General features: G+C 39.9%; 1 protein-coding gene across 1 annotated transcript in view; it reads right to left on the bottom strand.

Moving 5' to 3' along the window:
* RUNDC3B (RUN domain containing 3B) overlaps positions 1-24,137 on the bottom strand; it is a 1,007,829-nt gene that overhangs the window by 460,781 nt on the left and 522,911 nt on the right. Inside the window, exon 5 of the mRNA XM_078663594.1 lies at positions 6,123-6,212. Coding sequence (XP_078519720.1) covers positions 6,123-6,212 — 90 coding nt within the window. The remainder of the gene's footprint in view (positions 1-6,122; positions 6,213-24,137) is intronic.

Consider the following 24,137-nt stretch of genomic DNA (forward strand, 5'->3'; position numbering starts at 1 on the left):
TTCTTTTTTGTGTGCAATTTATTTATCGAAAGTTTAGTAAAGTACAAAAACAAGTATGCAACCAGAATAGGCATGAGCAGGGCTTTAAGTTAGCCGGGTCTCAGCAGGTCTGAGCACCAGCAGTTTTTTAAAGGGGGCCTCGAAACGGGTCTCTTTCGGGCTCTGTTTGATGTACGTATGATGTTACTTGCTGTATTGTATCTAGATGCAATGACAAACAGCAAAATACTAGTCGGGTGGCACACTCGGGCGGCACACTATGCTAAGTACAGTTTTCTTACGTTAAGTGTTTTAAAGCCACGCCCTTAATTACATTGGTCACGCCCCTTTGAGAGACCCTCCAGTTTTTTCATCCCACTTAAAGCCCTGGGCATGAGGATGTCACATGTACAGTGCCACCCTTCATTGTTGCAGAATAAATAGGGAGAGAATAGGGAGGGGAACAGGGGAAACCCAGCAATAATCAAAAGTAGGGTCGCATTGAAGAGATAGTGAAAATGCGCAGCGTAGAATGGGCGAGTAGGCTTCCCCCTCACACCATCATAGGTGAAGCCGGGCCATATCCTCAGGGGGGTGGAAACTGATTACCATGCGTAGACCCTATCGGGCAGATAGGGTGGACTAGTAGTGATAAGAAGTAGTGGGTCCGTGTGATGTATGGCAGAGGGTGGGAAGGGAGGCAGAGGGTGGGAAGTGAGGAAGAGGGCCGAATAGCAGTTAAATGTGTCAGAACAATAGTAGAGATGCAAACAGTGTCCAGGAACCGGTAGATGCCATCTGGGGTACGATGCTGAGAGAGCGCAAATCAAGAAAAAATAGAAGTGCACCATATTTACAAGCACGTTGTATTGGTTTAGTAAACATTACATAAGAGTGTTTAATTAAAATAGAATACTTATATCAAGTGTGAAGAACTAATGTAGATGTTTGTAGAGTGTTTAATTAATGATGTTGAAATCTCATGTTATGTGGCGGTGGTAGGGGAAAATGTAATTCTGCTAATGTAGAAATGTGTAGGCCACATGGCAGTTCACATAGAGTACAAGATGCTGTTACACTCTTACACGATGGTGGATTTTGATGTTATTGTAATTCAAAGTATTATTGATCATGGAACTGAAAAATATGTTTTATAGAAGTGTTTCATATAATCATTGTGTGTAATAAGTTAGAATACTGTTTAGATTAAGAAATTAAATGTTTTGCAGAGTGCACAGGCCCGTTCATGTAATTCTAATAGGCCTGAATAGACAAAGTCGTTTCTTTTGATCTGTATGTGCTCGTTAGACAAAGGTCGTGCTAGGCACAATTTGTGAAGCTTGCTCGATGGTTTATGACTCAGAAGATACGGTGGAGGCGGGAATTTGAGGCCCACAGTACAAGTGTCTGTTTGCAGGTGCGAGGAGGTTCCAATCAAGAAAGTGATGAATAGACTTTTGTTCAAGAGAACCAGGCACAGGCCTGGAGGAGGCTTCAGGAATTTCCTGGGGGGTACCGTCTTGCTGGAGAGGAGCCTGGGAAGCAAGGTCAACACTAACGATGGGCCCAGAGGAGTATCAGCATGGAAAATGCCAGAACCAACACCACGTGAGGGGCGTCTCTAAAGGGCGTTTCTATTGTAAATGTGATTTTGTATTAGGGACAGCACCCCTGGGTGGAGTTAAGGCAGATGGTCTGAGGAACCTAAGAGAGCGGATGGGTAGGCAGATAGGGAACTGCGAGACATCGTTTTTGCAACAGAGACTAAGGGAAGTGTGTGATCTTCTTTGGAAGTCACCACTGCTGACACCTTTTTAGGTTAAGATTTTGTTAAATAGGGATGTCACTTAGTCTAGTGTAGGGACAGTCTAATCTGATTTTCTTCCTTTCTGTAATGACTCACAGGCTACAGCTTGTATCTATTCTTGCAACTTTGATGATTTTTGAATTGGTTTTGGTAATATTCTTCTGCCGACTAAGAGCATTTAGAAAATTTATGTATTGATATCCGTATATCTTTTGAACCTTATATTGAGATGTTTGTATCTTCAGTTAAGTTTGGCTTTGTAATAAACTTTTAAACTTTTAAGCTTAAGTGGTTCTTTAGAGTGGACTAAGTCATTAACTGATTGACCTAGTAGTGGATTGCCTTTTACTCTATGACAGGTACCAACGGTTCAGTCGACCGGAGTTGGGATCTAGATCTATAACAATAGACCAGAAATCCCGCGTTAACAATGCCAGGGGCAGAGCTCAGCATACAGTGCCAGTGTGCCCCAGGCTGGGGTGGGGTTTAGGGAATTAAACCCAAAACTCCAGACATGAAAGGGCACCAGGCCCCAATGCCTCTACTTCAGGGGCCTGTGTTCAACCTCTTGGTCACAGGTTCAATTCCTGGCAGGTCCACTCAGTCTTTCATCCATCTGAGGTCGATAAAATGAGTACCATTGAGTTGGGTACCAATAAACATCTGTTATTCAGCGCCAAGATACCTCTGGGTGAATGTGCGCTTTACAAATACACATGTTATGTTATCACAAAGATATGAAATTGGTCATTCATAGTATGTGCAATTTTCTCATATCCTGCTATGCAATATCATTCCAGGAGCCATGAAGTCAACAGGGGGAGAGCACGCGCGTTCCATTGGTATAAGATTCAGAATTTGGCTGTCACAAGGGATGTGGCTAGTCATTGGTGGTCATGTGAGGTCGTGCTGGGGAGGTCAGAGAAATCATGGACAAGGTCCGGTGTGGCGAAGGAATTATTGGGGCGGGGCTGTACTGTTGGAGGTGCTTCCAGATGTGGGACCAGTATGGGGCTAGAGCCGGACAAGGCCACAGTACCTGAACAAGATCACAGAGGGCAGTGGAGCACCACCAGCACAAGTCCAGGGGTAAGAGCTGGGCTTTATGGAGCTTTCGTGGTGTCCACTACCAGTCCTGCAATATTTTAAAGTAAGTGAATTTCAGATGGTACTCTCGAAGGACGCAAACATGATCCAAAGAGCAGAGAGGCCTAGTCTTTCAGGGAGCATGCTTTCTAAAGGAAAGGTTGCCATAGGAGTTCACTGGTTGACAGGGATGGGAAAGTTCAGCCCGCTTTTTCACTAGGTTGCAAAAGATCCCATACATTGCAGGAGTGTACGTCCTAGCACTAAGACTCGTCAGATCTAGGAAGTCATACTGAAATGTATACTCCATCAATTTAGGAGCAGGACAAAGGTTCCTACAAAGAGCTGAAATGTTGTGGTCATGTTGCGTATGCCGCAAATACCCACCATCAACAAGCAACAGGTCTTATCTTTTGAGCCTGGATAAAGTAATATTCTACAGAACTTCTTACCATCATTAGAAGGAGATCTGTAAAGGAAAAGGTCAAAACATTCTTGAAGTAAATGTTCAGTCTTTGGGTTACAGTTCATCAAACTTTGCTAGAGTGATCTAATCTTTTGAAGGGCCCTATTGTATGCTCCCTTGCCTATAACAATGAATTTGTAGACACGAACTCCCAAAAGAAATGTGGAGGAAATTAAGGTATTGCACATCCATAAAGAAGCCCATTTAAAGTAAGGCGTGAAGGGAGACAGATAGAAATATTACATGAATGAGAGATTAAAATAGGATTGTCCCATTATCAGAAGACAGTGAAGTGTCCTCTTAATGGATACGATCTGCGAGCACTTCATGTCACAGCTAGATTAAAGTAAGGTCAAAGATGTCCTCCAGAGTACAAAGGTCAATTTATATCCAGGGTTTCGTGGGCAATAATGAGTTGAAACAGGGTGTCAAGGTTTGAGTAAGAACACATTAGAGGAGTCATGTGGACTTCGTATTCTTCAGGGTGATGCTATTCACGCTCTGCATCTACTGAGGTCTGTTCGCTCATACAAGAGGAAACATTCTGTATAACTACCCAAGCAATCCTGATATTAAGAAAAGAGTACTTATATTTTTCCTGTAATTGATAAAGACACATTATCTGTGTAAGATGTCACTTTGACCAGGAGCAATTCCGTTCTGTTCCAAGTTCACTGCAGCCTGATCTGGCTTGGACAGCGAACCCAGTGATGACAGACAGAAAGGAGTTAACGCACCTACTCATGCCATGCATGAGAAATAAATAGGAGTTTTGGAAACTCCCAGACCCCTACACCACTGGGACTTAAGTATAGGGAAACTCTTCCATTAAAGATTCAGCACACTGAATTTTTTCCCACACTGCTCTGTGGCATCCTATGTATATGCAGTGTAAAGAAGGGGACCCCCTGCTATTTATACAAGATCCTAGGGCAGCGACAATAACAGTAATGTACAAAAAACGTGGCAACTTCTTACTTTCTATACACCTTCTTCACTCATTTTAGGGCCCAGAAAAAATGAATCTGGTATTACTTTACTTTTTGTAATGAATATCAACATTAAAAAGTGTATAAAAACAAAGACAAATGGAATATCGTGTTGCAATTGTGCATTTATACATTACTACAGAAAACAACGGTACAGTCTTCACTCCAGTCATACAATCATACATTCATATCATCCTTACAATGACAGAAGATGATACCCAACAATAACGGTACTTGATTTTCATTTCTTATTTATATTATTTTTCTACCATGCAGCATTATTATTCACTAATTGATGTTATGACTTATTAGGTGGTCGTTGATTTTGTGGCAGACGATAGACTAGCTTGCCAGGTAGCTGCGGATGGCGTTTTCTGAATAACACTACGTAAATGATAGACACCCCCTTCCCCCTTTTTCAACCGATTGGAGGTGGCCACCATTTTCTGAGGCAGATCTCGAATCTCCGTGCCTGGGCAGATGACACACCCCGAGAAATTCCTTTTTGGAGCCGCGAGCACACCTGTATAAGCCTCTTCATTGAACTTACAGATACCAGTGTGATATAGTATTGTTGCAGTTGTGTCCAGTGTGCTGACAACCAATAGTTCATGCCATTCTCCTTTCGGTCCTGAGAATTTTGAACAATAGGATACCTATCAGATTTTCCATTGGACATGCCTGTCCTCATGCAGGTGCTGAGTCACCGAAGCGCGCGTAGATAGATGACACAGGACGATTATAAAAATAAGCCACAGTTGGTAGACCTATAAAGAGCATCGCCTCAAATAAGTTTATTGTATAAACACTCAATAAAAACATAGTTTTATTTATATCCATAACATCAATGAATGAATTATAATGGAAGTACCATTATTATTTAAACGACATCTGCAGTAATTGTATGGATTGTAGGACTGGAATGAAGCCTGTATCAATGTTTTCTGTTGTAATAATGTCTAAATGCGCAGTTGCAAAACAACAATATTCCATTTGTCTTCATTTTTATGAACTTTTTAATAATTATTGTCAATAAAAATGTGAAATAATACCAGATTAATTTTTTGGGGCCCTGAAATAAGTGAGGAAACTGTATAGAAAGTAAGAAGTTGCAAAGGTTTTCTTGACATTACTCCTAAGTATATGCAACGCAGGCTCCAATGCATGCTTACATGCACAAGTGTCATTACTATATTGATAGCACAGAAGCCCTATCCCAAATCTCTAACAAACATATTAAACAACAATGTGGAAATAGCCAAAGGTCTAGATGTGAACATCTTTAACTCAAGTCTCTGAATCATTCTGAAAGCAAACTCATTCAACTAAGCCGTTCACTAAATCATACAGAATACATTGGCTGCATACTAAAAGCAGTACATGCAAGCTGAACACGAAGCATTAAAAAGTAACAGGCATTGGCAAAGCCTATAGGCCTGCCCCTTGAATTTTGAGTCCTCACTAAAACATTTTTAAAAATCCAGCTGTAGTGGGGCAAAAAAAAAGGCGTTTATGTGTACAATGCATATCTTATGCATATACAACATATAGAATTTAATGAGTGATGTTTTGGCCTCCTTTTGGGATGTACAATTGTCTTTTATGCATTGCAAAGTAGGCGCTCCCTAGGAGGGTGATGATGCACCAGCACGCAATAGCATGAAGTGAGTACTAAATACTTCTTTGCGAGGATCCACAGATCACTCTGTTTTGAAAAACTTGTTAAAAATAGTCTGTGTTGTCAAGTCTGACCTAAAAATGACTACTATCAATACGCATTGGACAAAGTTGATACCTGAAATCGATTGCGTTCAGTCCTAGCAGCATACCAGCGAGCATGTTGGCTTCTTCGCCCAGGACAATTGCACCATCTTCATAAAACCTCCTGTTGGGAATAAAGAATATTTCAGCCCACGGAAACACAGTGAATGTGCGTCCGATATTCTGCAGAGATTTAGATGACAGGTATATAACTGTGCCTTATTAGTTCTCCAGGGGGGGAAGCATACAAGCAGAACTGAGGAATGGTCTATACGACAACAAATAATTCTCTATTACAGAGTTGCTAATTGTGTCAGATTGTACGTACTGTATGTAAAAAGAAAAACATCGTATCAAAGACACGTGTGTTTTTTGATTTTTCTAAATTCCCAGACATTTGCTGCAGATAGATTTTCAGCTACTGGACCAACGTTTGTGTTTTTTAATGATATAATCGGATGATTTTTTTGAAAGAAATATACTGCTATTTTCACACGTGGTTTAATGGGATTACATCGTCGTATCCTGTAACACTTCGAATCAAATAATTTTGACAAAAATAAAGTTAACGACACCCGTTTTAACACATTTTTATTTATTTAGATACGTCTATGTATAAACATTTATTTATTTATGAATTTACATTCTGTTAACACTTCTAAAGGAAATGCTTTACTACCAATCGGTCAATGGGACCCAGCAGAATGATGCAGTTTACCTAGACAGCTACATTGACAATTAGGTGAGAACATTGTAGAGTGATAGACCAGACACGACACACTTAATTAACATACAGAAGTCATTTAGAATGTTTTTTGTTGAATCTTTGTTTGTGGGGGAGCTTGGGGGTCGATTCATCAATATTGAAGGCTTGGTGGAAGTGACATCATACATCCTTTGACCTTTAGGACGGCACAGGAAGTGATATCACATGACCTTAACTCTTATGACATCACAACAATTGCACTCACTTTTCCCCTGACTCACCCATCCACACTCTTGCTCACTTTTACTCACCTATACTTTATAACTTACTTTTTCGTACACACACGCTATCCCCATACTAACGAACATGCTCTCACATACACACATGCTCTCAGACTTAAAACACATTTTATTTTACTAACCCAAGATGACAGTGAAGGTGCTGTTACAGATCCTGCTGTTCCACTTTTTATTACAAAGATAGTAAATAATAAATGTAATAAAGTTTAGCAGGAAAGGAGGTTTGAGCCAGGCGCTGGTAATGCGAGCCATCCGTGTTCGGAGGCAAGGGGACGCAAGGGCAGTACCAGGGTTCACAAGGGGCAATCCCATCCACCACATGAGTCAAGCTATCCAGGCTGATGAAGGCTGATAGCCAGAAACCGGTCCTTGGATGCTTGATTCCGGTCTGGGAAAGACATGGCTTGGTAGTTCGGACTGGACTGTTCCCATGAGGCACAGGGTCAGAGCTGATTTGCATATAGCCAGTGTCTAACCCAGGGTGGTGTGGAGTGCAAAAAAACGATGGATTTAGGCCCAGATCCTTGTACTGGGGTGAATGTATGACCTTGTTCTACAATGCTGTCCATCAACTGTGTTTATTGCAATTTGCAGGTTGCTCCTTTTCATATATCAGGAGATCCGTCCTTCCTGATGCATAACTTCCCGGTCTGGGTCTGCCATGCGTTGATTGGTGGCCCTGGTCAGCGAAAAGTAACACTATCGCCAGCGCACAAAGGTAAATTTCAAAGCGCCTGAGGCATTAAGTTTACTTTCTTCAGAAAGAGAAGCCCACTTTAGGGTTTGTTTCTGAAAAAGGAAATGCTGAGAGGAAGGAAAAAACCATAACCGTGCCTCTCCCTCACATCACCCCTCCTCTCCTCTCCCACCAGTCATTAGCAGTGACAAAAGTGCATCCATTATACTAATTTATGCAATTTAGTCAAAGTGGTTCTAATTGGTAAATAGGGATTATTAAATATGTGCGGTGGTGCTGCCAAGGGAGTTATATAATTCTAAGTAGAGATATTAGTCCATTCCCCTATTTTTTCTGATTACATTCAGACAATTTTCTGAGTAAGAAAGACAATATATACATTTCATCCAATAACAGCAGATAACAGCGTATTGCAATTTCACTAAAAGAAGGTGTGGCTGTCTGAGTTGTCACCCACATTAAAAAGAGATACACAGCATGAATGTATTGGCTTGTCAATAAGTAGCTTTTATGGACATTGAATTTACATCTAGAATGTTGGTCAACATATAAAGAAATAGCTGTATCTCGTGCAAATGCTAAGAGGGATATCTGCAGTGTGGATTAGCACATCATCTGCAAGGCAGAGACCTTTAGAACTAATGAACACAAACCGCTGCCAGCACTTTAGGAGACCGTTCTAGTCCCTCTATAAATATCTTCAGCAGAGAGCATATTGTAGAGGGGAGTAACGAGTTTCTGGTTTAAACTCTTTTTCCGGTAGTACATGCATCTATCTTCATTTCCTGTTACTTTATTCTGTCATGGTTTTGCTTTTGAATGGAGTAATTCTTCTACAACAGTAAATAGTTTTGTACATGCAGTTAGGATTTCCTGGATTTTTAGGTCTCGCGACCTATCGATGAGCGCAAGCGCATCGAGCGGAGCGAGAATTCAAGTAGCCAAAATCCTCGTGAAACTAAGGGCTTCTTGCCCTGCGGTTTCCTTTAAGTTCACGTGAACCACGTGACAGCAGCAAGCACGCGCATCAGGCACTCCTCCCACACCTCACGGACATCTGTTCATTTCTCCTGCACAAGGCTCGCAAAAGGCTCTCCTCCCTCGCCACATCAAAGGCATCAATCACCCTCCCACAGGCTTCCCCAGCGCTGCCCCGCCCCCTGCTTCACGGCCAGGCCATCTGTTCCCTGCCAGACCTCTCACACCTCAGTCACAGCATGCCTGTGCTCCTTGATTTATTTAGTAACAGTGCCGCTTCCAGACACCTCCCACCTCTGACACAACATGCCCTTAGGCCTTTATTAAATAACAGCGCCGTTTGTTTACAATTTCTTGAAGGTGCACTCTGTTGCAGCGTGCTTGAAGAATATTGGTTCGAAGCGCTCTGAACAAGTAGATAAAGCGCAGCGCTCCTGAAACGGGCAAAGCGCTGAAGGAAAATATGTTAACGTTTCTTCAAATTTAAGTAAAAGCTACAAACTGAAAAACATTTCATGAAGAAACGTAACCCTGAGATCTGCTGCTGTGTTTCTTCATATAACTTTATTTTCAAAAGACGGGCAAAGGAGATGCGATAAACAAATCTCGATACCAAGTATTATGTCATATTCTTAAGCAGACGGGAGAGAGCGCTCTCTTGATTGCTATTATTTTATTGTCCAGGCACGCTATCTCGCTTTTCTGTGTCTCTTTCACTACCATACAGAAATAACAGCACTGTAACTTTTGTTTCCTCAATACGTCTGATTTGAGCACGTCACTACGAAAGAGGATGTAGCTCAGTGGTAGAACGCATGCTTTGCAAGTATGAGGCCCCGGGTACAATCCCCAGCATCTCCGCGTTTTGTTATTTATTTTTAAATATCTGTATTTCCCGAAAATTGATTTCTGTTAAACCACTGTGCCGCTTAATATAAATTAATTCAGTAAACTGTGTTAAAAGCATCAGTTAGCTCTCATGGAGTATGAAAGATCACAGCCGCTTTTGTTTCCTCAATACTTCTGATTTGAGCACGTCACTACGGAAGGGGATGTAGCTCAGTGGTAGAACGCATGCTTTGCATGTATGAGGCCCCGGGTTCAATCACCAGCATCTCCAACGGATTAAAATAAATGAATTCAGTAAACAGTGTTGTTTGAAATAAATCAATTCAGTAAACAGTTTTGAAAACGTGAGTTAGCTCGCAAGCTTACCAATGAAACATGCACGTTGCCAATTCCTCATAACATGTCAAGTACAACATGATGGACTTGTCAAGGGATTTAAGGACAGTGAAGACAAGCATTGGCATAGCCAATAGGTCTCGCCTTTGGGACCTTATAAGTGTTTAGCCATGCAACAGCTGATGTTGTTGCACCAATGATATTGTGCTGCATAACTAAATACTTATAAGGTCCCAAAAGCGAGACCTATTGGCTATGCCAATGCTTGTTTCTTTTATGTTCCTCGAGCACTCTTCCTCACACTCCTTGCCGAGAATGAGCTGGGGGACATGCCTCTTGGTTTAAAGTATGCCCTGCTAACTCTACATTTTCACCACTAAGTGGACATTACCTTTGATATGCCTTTTGAATGTGACAGGGATACATGGTGTACATTTTCATCCTTATGATCTTCTGGGTCTAGGATTCTGGGAATGTCTTAGACCTCCCTGGTTATAACCCTATGCATTTAACCACTGGAGGCTGGATTGCAGTACTATATGCATGCGTCTTCCTTAAACTCTGCAGTCGCATACTGTGTAGTATAGACACATCTTTACAGGCTCCTTAAGCACACGTGTGGCAACCTACAAGTTTCCAAAAATAGGGTCAGTGGCCTTGATATAGGCTATAAAGTAAAACCCGCTCCTCTGCCTTTAGCGGTTAGTCTCATTTAATGAACTTTTTTGATAGAGAATAGCAATTAAAGAATAACAAATTTAAGATCGAGTTGAACAGACTTGTAGGAAAACGTACATTGTGACCCTCTTTCCTTTGCTGCCAGGTGTAAATTTGTGTACGACCAACATAAGTACATATTTGGGGATGACTCACTTTAGGAATTCAGGATACTCACCACTTGGCTATTAAATATTACTTGCTTGGTCATTTACAGAAAATAGAGTTTGGAAACCAGACTCCTTACTAGGTCCTTCTTTAATTAGAGCACCTTGCAGTTTGCTTTAAACTGCCCTACTTTTTACCCATTTTTTCCCCACTGTAGATGTAGGACATAATTTAAACAAAGAATCCTCCACTCATTTCTAATATCTTCGATAGCCGACTTTGGGAAATGAAGCTCAGTTTTCAAAGGTGGGCTCCATCCAATTCAGAGTTTTACCATAGGAAGATCATAAATATAAGCATCACTGGTGATCAAAAGTATCTATTGTTTACATGCAAGATTTGTGGAAAGGGCGCTTAAGTGAAGAGACCACATTAAAGATAAAAAGTTTATTTAGGTAAAGAAGGCTGTGCTGGGAGAAGCCTCCTAGCGACCGACCCGGGCCAACTTCGACGTTATAATCGGTCTTTTACATAACAGATTCTACAACCTATACCCTTATTCTAACCAGACATGACATCTGTACACTCTAAACATACCAATGTAATGGGTGCATAAACAAAACAATGCAGGCCCCCTGTTCTGTCCCAAAACTTAATTTTTTTTATCAATTCATGACTTAGGACCTGATTTAGTGTGTTAATGCTAATGGGCTGACCCAGTTTCCCGCAGAACCTGGGGAGTTAATAGTATATACCAACAATTGGTTATGTAGGGAAATGCGCACTTTCTTTTAAAAAAATTACTTTATCCTGGTTAAGTTGAAAATACCAATAGATTGTGTGACACATATATTCATATATCGTGGAACACCACAAAGGACTGTTATGCAACATAATTACTGACATAAATTAGTGCCATACAAAAGTGTGCATCACATAAAACAATCCACATCCTCAATTCTTGCAGTGCATGTGTGTGACAGAGCCGGAACACATTCATACCGTCGACGGTTTGACACTTTCAACCACGTGGGTTCATGAAAGTAGTGTAGGGTAGTTCCTATATTCCCAATAGGCTCTGCGCATTGGAATAATATAGACAGCAGTGTAGACGTAGGACTGAGGTCGACTAGGTCTCTACTGACTATATTAGTCTTAATTAGTTTTGCCAGCTAGCTCAGAGGTCACTAGAAACTTTCTCGAGTAAACAAGGAGGAGTTTAACTTCCCTGGATAGACAAGAAGGGATTAGCTTCTGACAACCATATAACATGACAACTTTGCTTCCTCAGAATAAAGAGTATCTCTAGAGTCATGTGAAAACAATAGACAACTATTTCACTCAGTCAATTGTGCATACTTAGTTTCACCAGAGTGCAGAGAAATAGAGAGACGGGCGTTTTCAATAAAAGGTGTTATTTATTGAGCAGTCTTCTTTCTCATGCAAGAGAAATGAATTGCCACAATTGCAATACTTATCATGAAGTAAAGTGCGTACAGTAAAAGGAGTATTATGAAATACTGTAAAAGCATTGATATGGTTTCTTAGCCATATGATACTTTAAAATGGTTAAAATATATACATACATAAAAACATTGACTAACGTACTCAACTGGTGCTTCTAATCTACGCCTACCCCGGTGTACCTGACCTAAGCCTAATACGTGGGAAGGAGTAAGTAAGTAGCAGTTTTAAGTTATTAGGGTTTTTGCCAAGGATCTGAATCAAGAATTCTCTTAAGGGTTTAGTCAGCTCCGTACCTTGGTTCTTAGAATGAAGGAGGTCTTGTTTCTCTCTCTCAGGACTCGATATCCCAGCAACCCGCAAGGGTGGCTGGAAACACCGGAGCTGGATTTTCTCGGCTGGAGAAAAAGACAGCGTCTTCCTCAGTGCGTCAAAAGGGAGGGGCGGCTTCCTTCGGCTCCTCGCATCAGCTGGGCTTCCTGGCAAGTAGATAGCCGCTCTGCTCCAAACCACCATATGTTTGCTTAAGGCAACGTTGGTATATTTATACCTGAAAGGTGCCGGGTTTGACGTAAGGTTGGACATAAGACGTCACCAAGAACTAACAGTTCTTTCTGACTCTAGGAGTTCTTGTGCAAATCAAAAAAAGAGCAGGGGGATTTCCCGGGCTGCTGGAGGCTTGGTTTGTTTAAAGAATGCGTTGTACTTTCTAGGAGTCTAGGGGAGTAGCCTTGCCGTATTTGGACTTCATGGGCTATTACTAAATATGCATATGATTATGCCTCTATAAGGGTATTATTTATTATAGCCATATAAGGGCATAAATCGGGAATATCGAATTAGGGTCCTAGATAGAAACACAACAACAACAGGTCTTCCTCAGGACTAGAAAGCATCAATGCAGCCTGATCAACTATATTAGCATCATGTTGCTATGCTCGGAATGTTTACCTTCATCATGTTATAATAGGGTGTGGCGGATAAAGGGGATGCAGAAATAGTGGGGACCTCAGAGAGGAGAAATCATTTGCGAAATTCTTAACTGGAAATAAAAGAGCGCTACAATTGTTAAGCCCTAAAAGGAGGTTACGCTGGTCAGGAGTTACCTCTGAGATCCTGAAAGGATTCTCTTAATTTTCAGTGTGAGAGGGAGTCAATCAACCTCTGTCACGTCTATGAAATGAATGTGTTCCGTACCTATGTCACACACATGCACCTTCAAGAATTGAGGATTTGTGTTAGAACATGTGAAGTAGTTCTAAACAGATGCCCAATTGAGTGATTTACTGTTTTTCTGTTTATTGTCAAGCATCTTGTAGATCTTGTATGTGATGCACACTTTTGTATGGCACTAATTTATGCCAGTATTTATGTTGCATAACAATCCTGTGTCTTTGACATGTAACCTCTGTGTTGTTCCAATATATTTGAATGTTACATGTTTCTTACAGTTATATCGTTACCAAAGGTAAGTAACTTGTGCTTTTGTGCCAGTCCTGATTTAATCTTTGTGTAAGATTAAATGTGTCACACAATCTATTGGTATTTCCTAGTTAACAAGGATAAAGTAATTTCTTCAAAAGAAAGTGCTCATTTCCCTACAGAATCAATTGTTGGTATATACTGACTTAGACTTTGGCAGTTGAGTACTCTGTCACAAGTGTGAAGGCTATCATGTTGCCTTATTACAAGTGCACACAGGATATAATGCCTTGTAATAAGGTGGATGGGATATCAACTACGTTTGTGCTGGAGTACCCTATCCACCAAACTTTAAATCAGGCCCATCTTTAAAAATAAGTGACAAATTGACCTTTTTTTTCGTAGCACTCTCATATCTTCCTTAAAAGGCAAAAACAATGGATTAATACCTAGACCTCTGTACTGGGGGTGAATGTTTGACATTGTTCAGCATTCCATACATCAATTTTCCTTTTTGGTATTTGTCGTCCTAAGTATGACGGGTATGCCCAGACTGGGGTCCTGTGCTCGCCATGCCACTGGAGTCAAGCTTGTACGTTCGAAGCTTGAGAATAGAGGTGGACTGGTGCAGAAGTCGATCACCGGTGACAGACCGGTTGTCGGCACGCACAAATGTGGCAATTGTCATGCCTGTAGTTCAGCTATGGTTTCTGATGAACTAATATGGGGCAAAATAAAATTCAAATTTCATGAAATGGCTAACTGCAGGTCAGCTAATGTTGTTTATCTTATTTTATGCCCGTGTGCCAAGGGCTATGTGGGTGAGACAAGCCGTGAGTTCAGAGTGAGACTCTCAGAACATAAATATGCCTTAAGAAACAACGAGAGGGGCTCCCCTTGTAGCTCACTGGCAGGAAATGAGGCACGAACTGACTGACCTGAAATGGATCATACTAGAAAAGGTGCACAATCCAAAGGACAATAACATCAATGGCCTGTGAGGCGAACGTGAGGTATATTGGATTTACATTCTTGAAACAGCTACCAAGCGGCTGAATGAATCTATACCCTGGCATAATGCCTTACTGTAAATTTAACGGTTCAGTACTGGGCATTTCAGCTTGCTCGATTACCTGTCTGGTAATTCTTCTGATATCCTTTTGAGTCTCTGTGTAAGTACTAATGGACTCCCTTACCTCTCTGGGAGTGTCCGCCATACGTGTCAGCCGACTCGTGTAACATCCAATTATGACCGGTTATGTGGTCTGGACGTTGTGGGTGGATCGTTTTAGCACACCTTTTACAATAACCATGCGTTCTGCATATTCAAACATAACTTGGCCATCTTGTGTTGGTTCACGTTATGTAGTTAGTCAGATATGTTCATTACCATCTATCTGCCGTGGATATCTTTATCACTAAGTCCGACCACTTCAATATGGCGGTTGTGATACATTACAGACCCCGAGTAGTCCGTCTGTTATGTTGTTCACTCCGGCACGTCACCCAGGTGCTAGTGTTTACCCTCAGCGCGGGAGTAGTTGTATATATACAAGGTCGGCTACTTATGTTCAAACTCCTGACTATCCTGCATAGTTGGAGGACCCCCTGTTTTTGAAACTTCGTAGAGTTAGTCACGGTAAGGAGGACGCAGGACACGATGTGCTAGGGGAAGCTGCTTCCGTTAAGGGTTGTATGTTCTTTCAACGAACTCCGTTGTAATGCATGCCTTTACCACGCATGCGTTACTACGGAACACTATTTTCACGCGTATCCTTCTCCACGTATTTTTACGTGGTGACGTCATACGTAGGAAAAAAGAAACGGCCGTTTCCTTCCTCTGCGACGCCGATTGCCTGCACATCTCGTCTAAAGGTTAGTGTTTTTTTGGGGGGGGGGGGAAGCCCCCCCAACTCCCCTTTTTTTATTTGTACCCTTTACCACACATGCCTTTACTACGTACCTCGTAGTAAACGTATGCGTGGTAAAGGCTGTCGTTGTAACCACGCATGCGTTGTAATGCATGCGTGGTTAAGGTTTTCGTTGAAACGGCCTCGTTGTAGAGGCCGTTTCCCTCCGTTAAGTAGGTTCTACCTGGGGATCTTTATCTCCCTTACAGGGAGGCTCCCGAGGTTAAAAAGCGGCTATAGTTGTCCATTCTACCTAAAATAAGGAAGTTAATAAATAAACCGCTTTCTTTTACAATCTCTATTTTGTAGTACGAACAGACAGCGAAATGATGTCCATGTGTTTCTATCAGCGCGTACCCCTGGCTGAGTTCTTCTAGATCCTTCACAGTTCTGGAGTCCTTTTATTCACGTAATTTTTGTATGGGAGGAGAAGTCGGATTCTAGCAAAGGTAAGTGTTCTTGTATATGCTGTTAAGTTTGGGGTATTTTACATATAGCAGGTGCAGTATTTCTTGTTCAGAGTTATGCCCCCCCCCCCAAGTGTATCTCTGCTCTGTCAGGGTAGGTCACATTTTATTGATTTACTGGTTCCGTGTCTTTTGCCATGCCAATTAAATTAGAGCAGACCTAGCTATTTTCTTCCGTCAGTTTAAACGAGAATAAGGGCAGAGAGTATGTGTGTACTTCGCTTCTATGTTTTCCAGATTATAATACACCTTTCGTGATAGGTGAGACTCTCTCTGCTGATATTATTCTCATTTTGTAAATTCCAGAGTTAATGGCAGCCTGTAAGGGTAATTTCCCCCCCCCTTTTTTCTCGGATTACAATGGAATTGCGGGCCATACCCTCTATTATGTCCCTGTGCTTTAATAATCTTACCCTGTTTATATGCTAATAGGACATCCCCTTTACAAGAATAATGACCTAGGTGGATCTAATTCTTATGTGTCCTACACCGAGGAACACATTTCGAAGGCCCTTGGAACGGGAAAAGTAATAGCCTGAGGTATTTCCTTATGTACTGTACATCTCTAATAAGCCTCCTGCATGTTTCCATCCACGTGCCCTTTATAGGTGCATCATGACTGAGTGGCATTTTGGATATATATTTTTCCTACTACCTTCCCACGATTTCTGGGTTACTTGGAACTGGGGCTTTCCTGTTTTCTGGTGGTATACTTAGGCACGATGGTATGGTATATACAATCTTGTTTCGGGCTTATTCCAATTCCTCTCATTTCTTGTCTTTCGCTTTATCATTTTTTGAATCGTTCTTTCCTTTTGATCTTGGTGATGGATTGTTCAACCAGTGTTTTTGCTAAAGAAATTAGTGTAGTATATATACTTGAAGTATTGAATTGTATTTTATTGTTCCATTGTCCCATACAGATGACATTACGAAATTGGTTGTCTCTACATCTTTAAGCCCCGCTGTGCAAGAATTGTATTTTTGCATTGAAGAAGAAAAATAAGAAATTTTCTACATATTTGAAGAATTTATGTTATACTAGAATTGATTCCATCTGCGCCCTGACGAAGGATCTGTGGACATTTGGTCCTTTTCCGAAACGCGCGTCGGCGCTTCCTTTTCCTTTTGTATATATTGTACATAATAGTGTATATCTGTTTTTAGGTTTCTTTTGATGAATTACTTTGTGTATGAGAGTGGAGTGGTGTTTGATAGGTTGAGTGGAAGCATTGTTGTTTGTATACATGATTAGATGAGTGTATGTCCTTTTGGGGTTTTGAATATGTATTCTTCTGGGGCTTATATAAGTCAATGTATTTAATATGAATTTGTTTATGTGTTCTATGATTAATGTCATGAAGAAATTATAAATAAATGAGAATGTTTTTCTGAATAATTATTTGGATTGGGACAATGATGATTTATACATTAGATAAAAGTAATTGAATACTAAAGTAGATACCGGTGAGAGGTCAGTTATTGTTTCTTGTTTTTTTTCCCTGCTTTCCTCTCCTGGTAAATTATATCTTTCTCAGGGACCCTCTTTTGTTGTTGAACTGGAGTCAAGCTGGCCTGGCTGATTGGGGCGATACCCCAAAATTGGTCCCAGGCTGCTTGCTTCTGGTCCAGGGAGGGCCTGGCCTGGCCTGTTCCCATGGGGAGCAGGGTCAAGACTGATTTACATCAGACTGGGTCGAAACAGGAATGGCATGGCGAGCAACAAAATGATGGATTTAGGCCCAGGTCCCTATAATGAGGGTGAATGTTTAAAATTGTTCAGAATTCCATCAATGTATTGTACTTTGCATAACCCTTTCCAACAACATTTTCTCTTATAAGAGATACCAATGGCTTATGGTCTGATTTAAAATTTGACACCAAGTAAGTTTTTAATTTTCGAACTGCCCATACACACTCTAAACCTTCTCCTTCAATTGTACAATACTGAAACTCAGTACCTTTGAGTGTACTGAACAGAAAAGCTATTGTTATCTCAAAATGTTTTAACCAGGTCATATAATATATTGGCATATCCACATACAAATTGTGCATACTATTTACCCAAGCCAATAAATGATTGCAAAAGATCTTTGTCTAATGGGTTAGGGGCTTCAACAATAGTAATCACTAAATGCAATTTGGTCATTATACCACCGTTTCAGATTCAGTGGCCTAAACAATCAAATTCTTCAACTCCAAATATACACTTGTCTAATTTGATCATTATTCACGATCTTCTGAAAGAGGTACAGCACTTTTTCTCATTTTGTATCATGTTCTTTTTGACTTTCAGAAGAAATGAATCTATCATCCTGCAAGCCTGAACATTTGGTAAATCTTGAAATAGGCAATCCATTAATTTCTGGAAAAACACTTGCAGCTGAAGTGCATCAAAAGGTAGTCTTAGAAATTTGAAAGCCCCAAAAGGCACTGTGAAATGGTGAGAACATGCGATTCGTCAGCAAGTCTGATCTGATCTGATAGCAGCCTTTAAGTCAATAGCACTGAAAAACTGACTATACTAATAGACATCAACATCTCATGTATTTTCGGTATGGGGTGATGATTCACTCTTACCAGTTTATTTTAAGAGCAAAGTGCTGCATGGTATTTGGACAAAATATTGAATTTTTTTTGGGGGAGATGAAGAAATATCAAATTGGAAATATCGTGATGCACAAATATGTGTAAAGATATTGCTGATAAGATTATTGATTTTAAGGCAAGCAATAGCAATGTTAAAATATCTATATGGCCCCCCTCGCCGCCATCATCTGACAGCACGGCCTCAGCATAGTATCCTATGCCGATGACACCCAGCTCATCCTCTCCCTCACCAAGGAACCCACCACCAAATTCAACTTCCAAGAAGGAATACATAAGTCCTAGTCCTCGGGATCACCCCAGCAGCATGGAACACCTGGTGGCCCACCGCCCTCTGCTGCCCCCTACCCCCACCGACCACACCAGGAACCTCTGCATTATTCTCGACTCCTCCCTCTCCATGAACCGACAGTTCAAAGCAGTCGCCTCAAGCTGCTACAACAACTTCTGCATCCTTCGCAAGACCTTCAAATGGATCCCCACCGACTCAAGGAAGACAGTTACCCACACACTCCTCACCAGCAGACTGGCCTACTGAAATGCCCTCTACGGCGGCATGAACAAGTCTCTTATCCGCAGGCTCCAGACAAAACAGAACACAGTCGCTAGACTCGTCCTGGGGATCCCTCAACACGAACACATCAGCTAACACCTACTGAATATCCACTGGCTCCTGTTCGAAAAGAGAATCTATTTCAAGGTACTCACCCACGCCTACAAATACCTACACAACACCGGCCCCCTATACCTTAATGACAGAATCAACTTCCATATACCCAAAAGGAACCTCATATCCGCCGTCATATCTGCCAACCTCTCACTCGCCGAAACCAGATTCATCCACAGAGTCAAATCAAGGGGAAGAGCTTTCTCACATATCGCGGCCAATACCTGGAACTCCCGATCGACATCAGACGCGCCCTCTCCCTGAACACCTTCAGGAAGGCATTCACGACCTGGCTCTTAGCTAAATAGTACTGCTGCCCCGCCCTAGACCCCCACCACACAGCGCCTTGAGACCCTCATGGGTGAGTAGCGCACTTTACAATATCCTGATTGATTATAATACACAAATATCGTTATTGTTTTTAAAAATATTTTTAATGTATTTTAGTATATATGTTATAAATTGTTTGTATATTTATTGTTAATGTTCTTTAATATAGTTTGTACATTTTTAGTCATTAAACCAAATTTAATAGTTTTTGCATTTTTAGATCTGTACCAGGTTGTGTTGTTAAGTTAATTTTTAGGTGGGGATTGTGGGGTTTGAAGGGGTATATGGATGGATGTAATTTAATTTCAATTATTACATTCTTGATTATTTTAAATTACATGATTGATAATTATGTAAATTGGTTAATGAATTACATTTTTATTTATGTTTGTGTGGGTTGTGGTTTTTGTGAGTGCGAAGAAAATGAAGTGTAATAATTAATGTTAATTATTAAATATTATTCAATTGAGAATTATGTAAATTGTGTAATTAACATATTTTGTAAGCTATATCAGGTGTGAGTTATTGGGTTTGTAGGGGTAAAGAGTGGTAAATTAAACAAAATGAAGTTATTCATTGTTTACTTGATAATTCTGTTAATTATGTAATTAAGATATATTTGTATTTATATATAAGGTGTGGGTTGCTAGGTTTCTAGGTATAAACGGTGTGAAGTTGATTAAAGTATCATTATTTTATCAATCACCATAATTGTTCAATTATGTAGAATGTGCAATTATAATTTTTAAGATATATTTTAGGTGTGTTTAGTTTGGATAATTCTAGGGTAGGAAGTTATTTAGGTTGCACGAGCTGTGGATAGAGGGCCCTGTGGCTGTGACAATAGGTCTTAACAGGATATTTTACATTTTGTCTGTTTATGCAAATATTTTACGTATCCCAGGTGACACCCAATATAAAAGAAATGGGATTTAGACAGGCTCGAATTGCACTTTTGCACATGCAACGTGTGCAGAATGAACGCACTATTTGTTGGTATGCACTTTTTAAAAGCAATAAGATCTAGGAAATCTAGATAGGATTGAGAGAGTGTGATATTTATGAATGGTACTATGCAGATATAGAACGTAGGGAATTGGCTAGCATGTATACATCAGAGGTTTTTTTAAGATGAGTATATTGTCCGATGTCATTTTAGAGTTGTTTATTATAATGAAATACTTACTTTTAATGAATTTGATTACTGTTTTAATGTATTGCATCTTTTATGGCCGTGTTTATTGCTGAATAAAGATTTTTAGTAATAATAAAATGTAAGTAATAAATGTAATAGTACAATACAAATGGTGTTTTGTAATGTTTTAATTGTTTAATGATTTTTAATTGTAAGTAACATTATATTTGTTGGCTGTTAGGATTGTGAAAATATAGTGTGGTCGTTTATATACATTTTTGTTTTAACATTTTTATTAAACGTAAAAAATATGCAATTTAAAAAAAATTATAGATATATTTTTTATATTTAAATATTTATATTTTTGATATTTAGTATACTTGTTAAAATATTTTATTTGTTTGAAGTGAACTGCTCTCTCTCTCTACTGTTGCACCAACTGGAGTGGGATTAGTAAATATTACCCCTCCCGAGTCCAACGCTTTACCTGCTGCTGCAATACTGGAGTGGGAGTAGTACATTTCACCCCTCCCGAGTATAACTCTTTAATTACGGTTGCATGGACTGGAGTGGTTTAAGTAATTTGTACCCCTCCGGAGTCCAACGCTTTCCCTACTGTTGCAAAGACTGGAGCTGGAATTGAACATTTTACCCATCATGTGTCCAAGCTTTCCCTTCTGTTGCAAAGACTGAATTGGCAATAGTTAATCTTACCCTTCCTGAGTCCAACGCTCTCCCTACTGTTGCACAGAATGAAGTGAGACTAGTATATGTATTATTCCTACAATTGTAGAGTTTTGTTATATTTTTTTAATTAATACTATGTTTGCGTATTTAACATTTTTATTCAGCAATGCTTGTAATATGCAAAATAATTGTACATTTCTTTTTATATTATTCACTTTTTTAAATGTAATTAAATTGGTATGATTTAGAAGAAATCCAGTTAATTTTTTAACAGTTTTTAATTGTGAGTGTGTATATATACACATACATACACACATATACATATATATATATACAAACACACATACATATATATATATATATATACACACACACGCACAAGTTTTCCTCATTTCAATGCCAGAGAACAAAGAACCACGGCACCCAAATGCTGAAAGCAAACTTTATTGGCAACAGCACGACAACGCGTTTCACGAGTGAACAAGGAAACTTGGTTTCTGAAATGCGTTGAGTCGTGCTGTTGCCAATAAAGTCTGCTTTCATCATTTGGGTGCCGTGGTTCTTTGTTCTGTGGCATTGAAACAGGGAAAACTTGGATGTTATGGGTCTGTTAACCCGCCACGGCCACCTGAGGCTTGAGTTGCAGCGAGGAACTTTTTGTGAATATATTATATATAATATATATAAATATATAATATATATAAATATATAATATATATATATATATATATATATATATATATATATATATATATATATATATACATATATATATACACACACACACACACACACACATACACATTTATTTGTTATATTAAACCTTACACAAATGTGTCAATTATAATAGAAATTAAAATTATTATTTTAATGATAGTTTTAAATTCTGTTTATATAAACAACCTTTAACACACAATCTTCTTGTGTGCCCCCTCAGCATCATGACGCAGCCATTCCACTGTTACTTAAGTTGATAGGGGTATCAGAGCCAGGTTTAAGGATTATACCCACTCTACCTTGATACCACCAAGCAAGCACATTGCTTCCTTCCTCTGCCCCAAATATTTCGTTGAAATTGATCTACCATTAATTATTACATCTTCCTCAAACTATCCTAACAATACTATGTCAAATTATTCTTAAGCTTTGGCATTAATATCAATGAGGTACTATGTTTTTACCCTTCCAATTCTAAAAAAAACAACATATCAAATGTAAAAGTCCTAGGTGCATCAGAATCTGCCATAACCTTAATAGCACCACCACCACCATTATGAAACAGTGCAAATGTTTCTAGTTTCTCATCCTCTGACAAAACAGTTAGAACTACATAGTTTATTTTCATCAATCAATATTCTGCATACAGAGATACATCGGAGACATTCAAGTTCCACCTATTAACCTTTACACTTCTATAACTGCTCTATGTAGCCTGGCACAATACTCACATTCACACATCGATACCCTGGGACTAAATGTTTGCAACCTAACATTTATTGTTCAGTGCCTTTCAAAATGTTCATTGCTTCCACGTGAGTAGGTGTACATGCACATAACGTTTTCTTGAACATTTCCTACATAACACCACAATTGGTCTCTTAAATATATACTGCCAAAACTATTCTGTGGTGGTTCCACCTAAATATTCAAACACGTCTTAACCAGCAGTCCCCAGACAACTGAATAACAATGCTTTCTTACTTTGTCTTATTTTTTCACATTAACAGTCACCAGATGGCTCTTATAATTTATAAACCTAGATTACCACCTTAAAGGAGAGTTTCCAGCAGATTGAAGAAAATGGGTTATAATGTGTGACACTGTGCTGTTGCCATACCCACAACAAATTGTATCACAAAGAATGGATTAGTGTCAATAAAATAGTTATTACAGTCACACTGTTTTTAATGACCAAGTACTGGCGTAGTCTTACCTCACAATTGAAAAGAGGTTTCCCACGCAAGAACACATTTCACAGTAACTAATGCAGCAAAGTCTTATCTCGTGACTGAAAAGAGGCATCCGAGATAACACTTGCTTTAAACTACTAAACAAAAGAGAACACCCCCTTATAAAGCATGATTACACAAATAAATGAAAACAATGGATATCTATAGCTCTTTTCTAATAAATATCTTCCACTGGTCCCTGCAGCCTGCTAGGTATTTAGTCACAAACAACAATAAACGGACTCCACACACGCATGCAACGGTTGTGTGCATTAAGACCTCACACATTCACCATGTTCATCCTTGTAATCTACATAAATGGTCAGATGTGTGATGATTGCATTACATCACTTAGCAAACCTGGCTTGTGGAACCTTCAATGCTTCTTATGTGAGTTTACAACGGCCATACCTTTACTTCAGATTCATGTTCAGTGTAAGTGGCTGGCCAGATGAGGAACTTCCAGACTGGATCAGTCCTTCAGCTTCAGCCTACTGCAACTCAGTGTGGAAAATCCCCTTCGATTAAGCAATGCAACACAATCAATCAAGCAGTACTTTTAAAACGTAGCTAATCACCCAAGAGTGTATCCAGGGGCTGTGCTGCGGATATCTGTCAGAGAGCCAAGTCTTGAGTCCCTTCCTGAACGGAGTCAGCAAGGGTGAGGTATGGAAGTGGAGGTGAAGGGTGTTCCAAGACTTGGCAGTAAGGTGGGAGAAGG

This window comes from Lissotriton helveticus, chromosome 10, assembly GCF_964261635.1.
Source record: "Lissotriton helveticus chromosome 10, aLisHel1.1, whole genome shotgun sequence".
Lineage (NCBI taxonomy): Eukaryota > Metazoa > Chordata > Amphibia > Caudata > Salamandridae > Lissotriton > Lissotriton helveticus.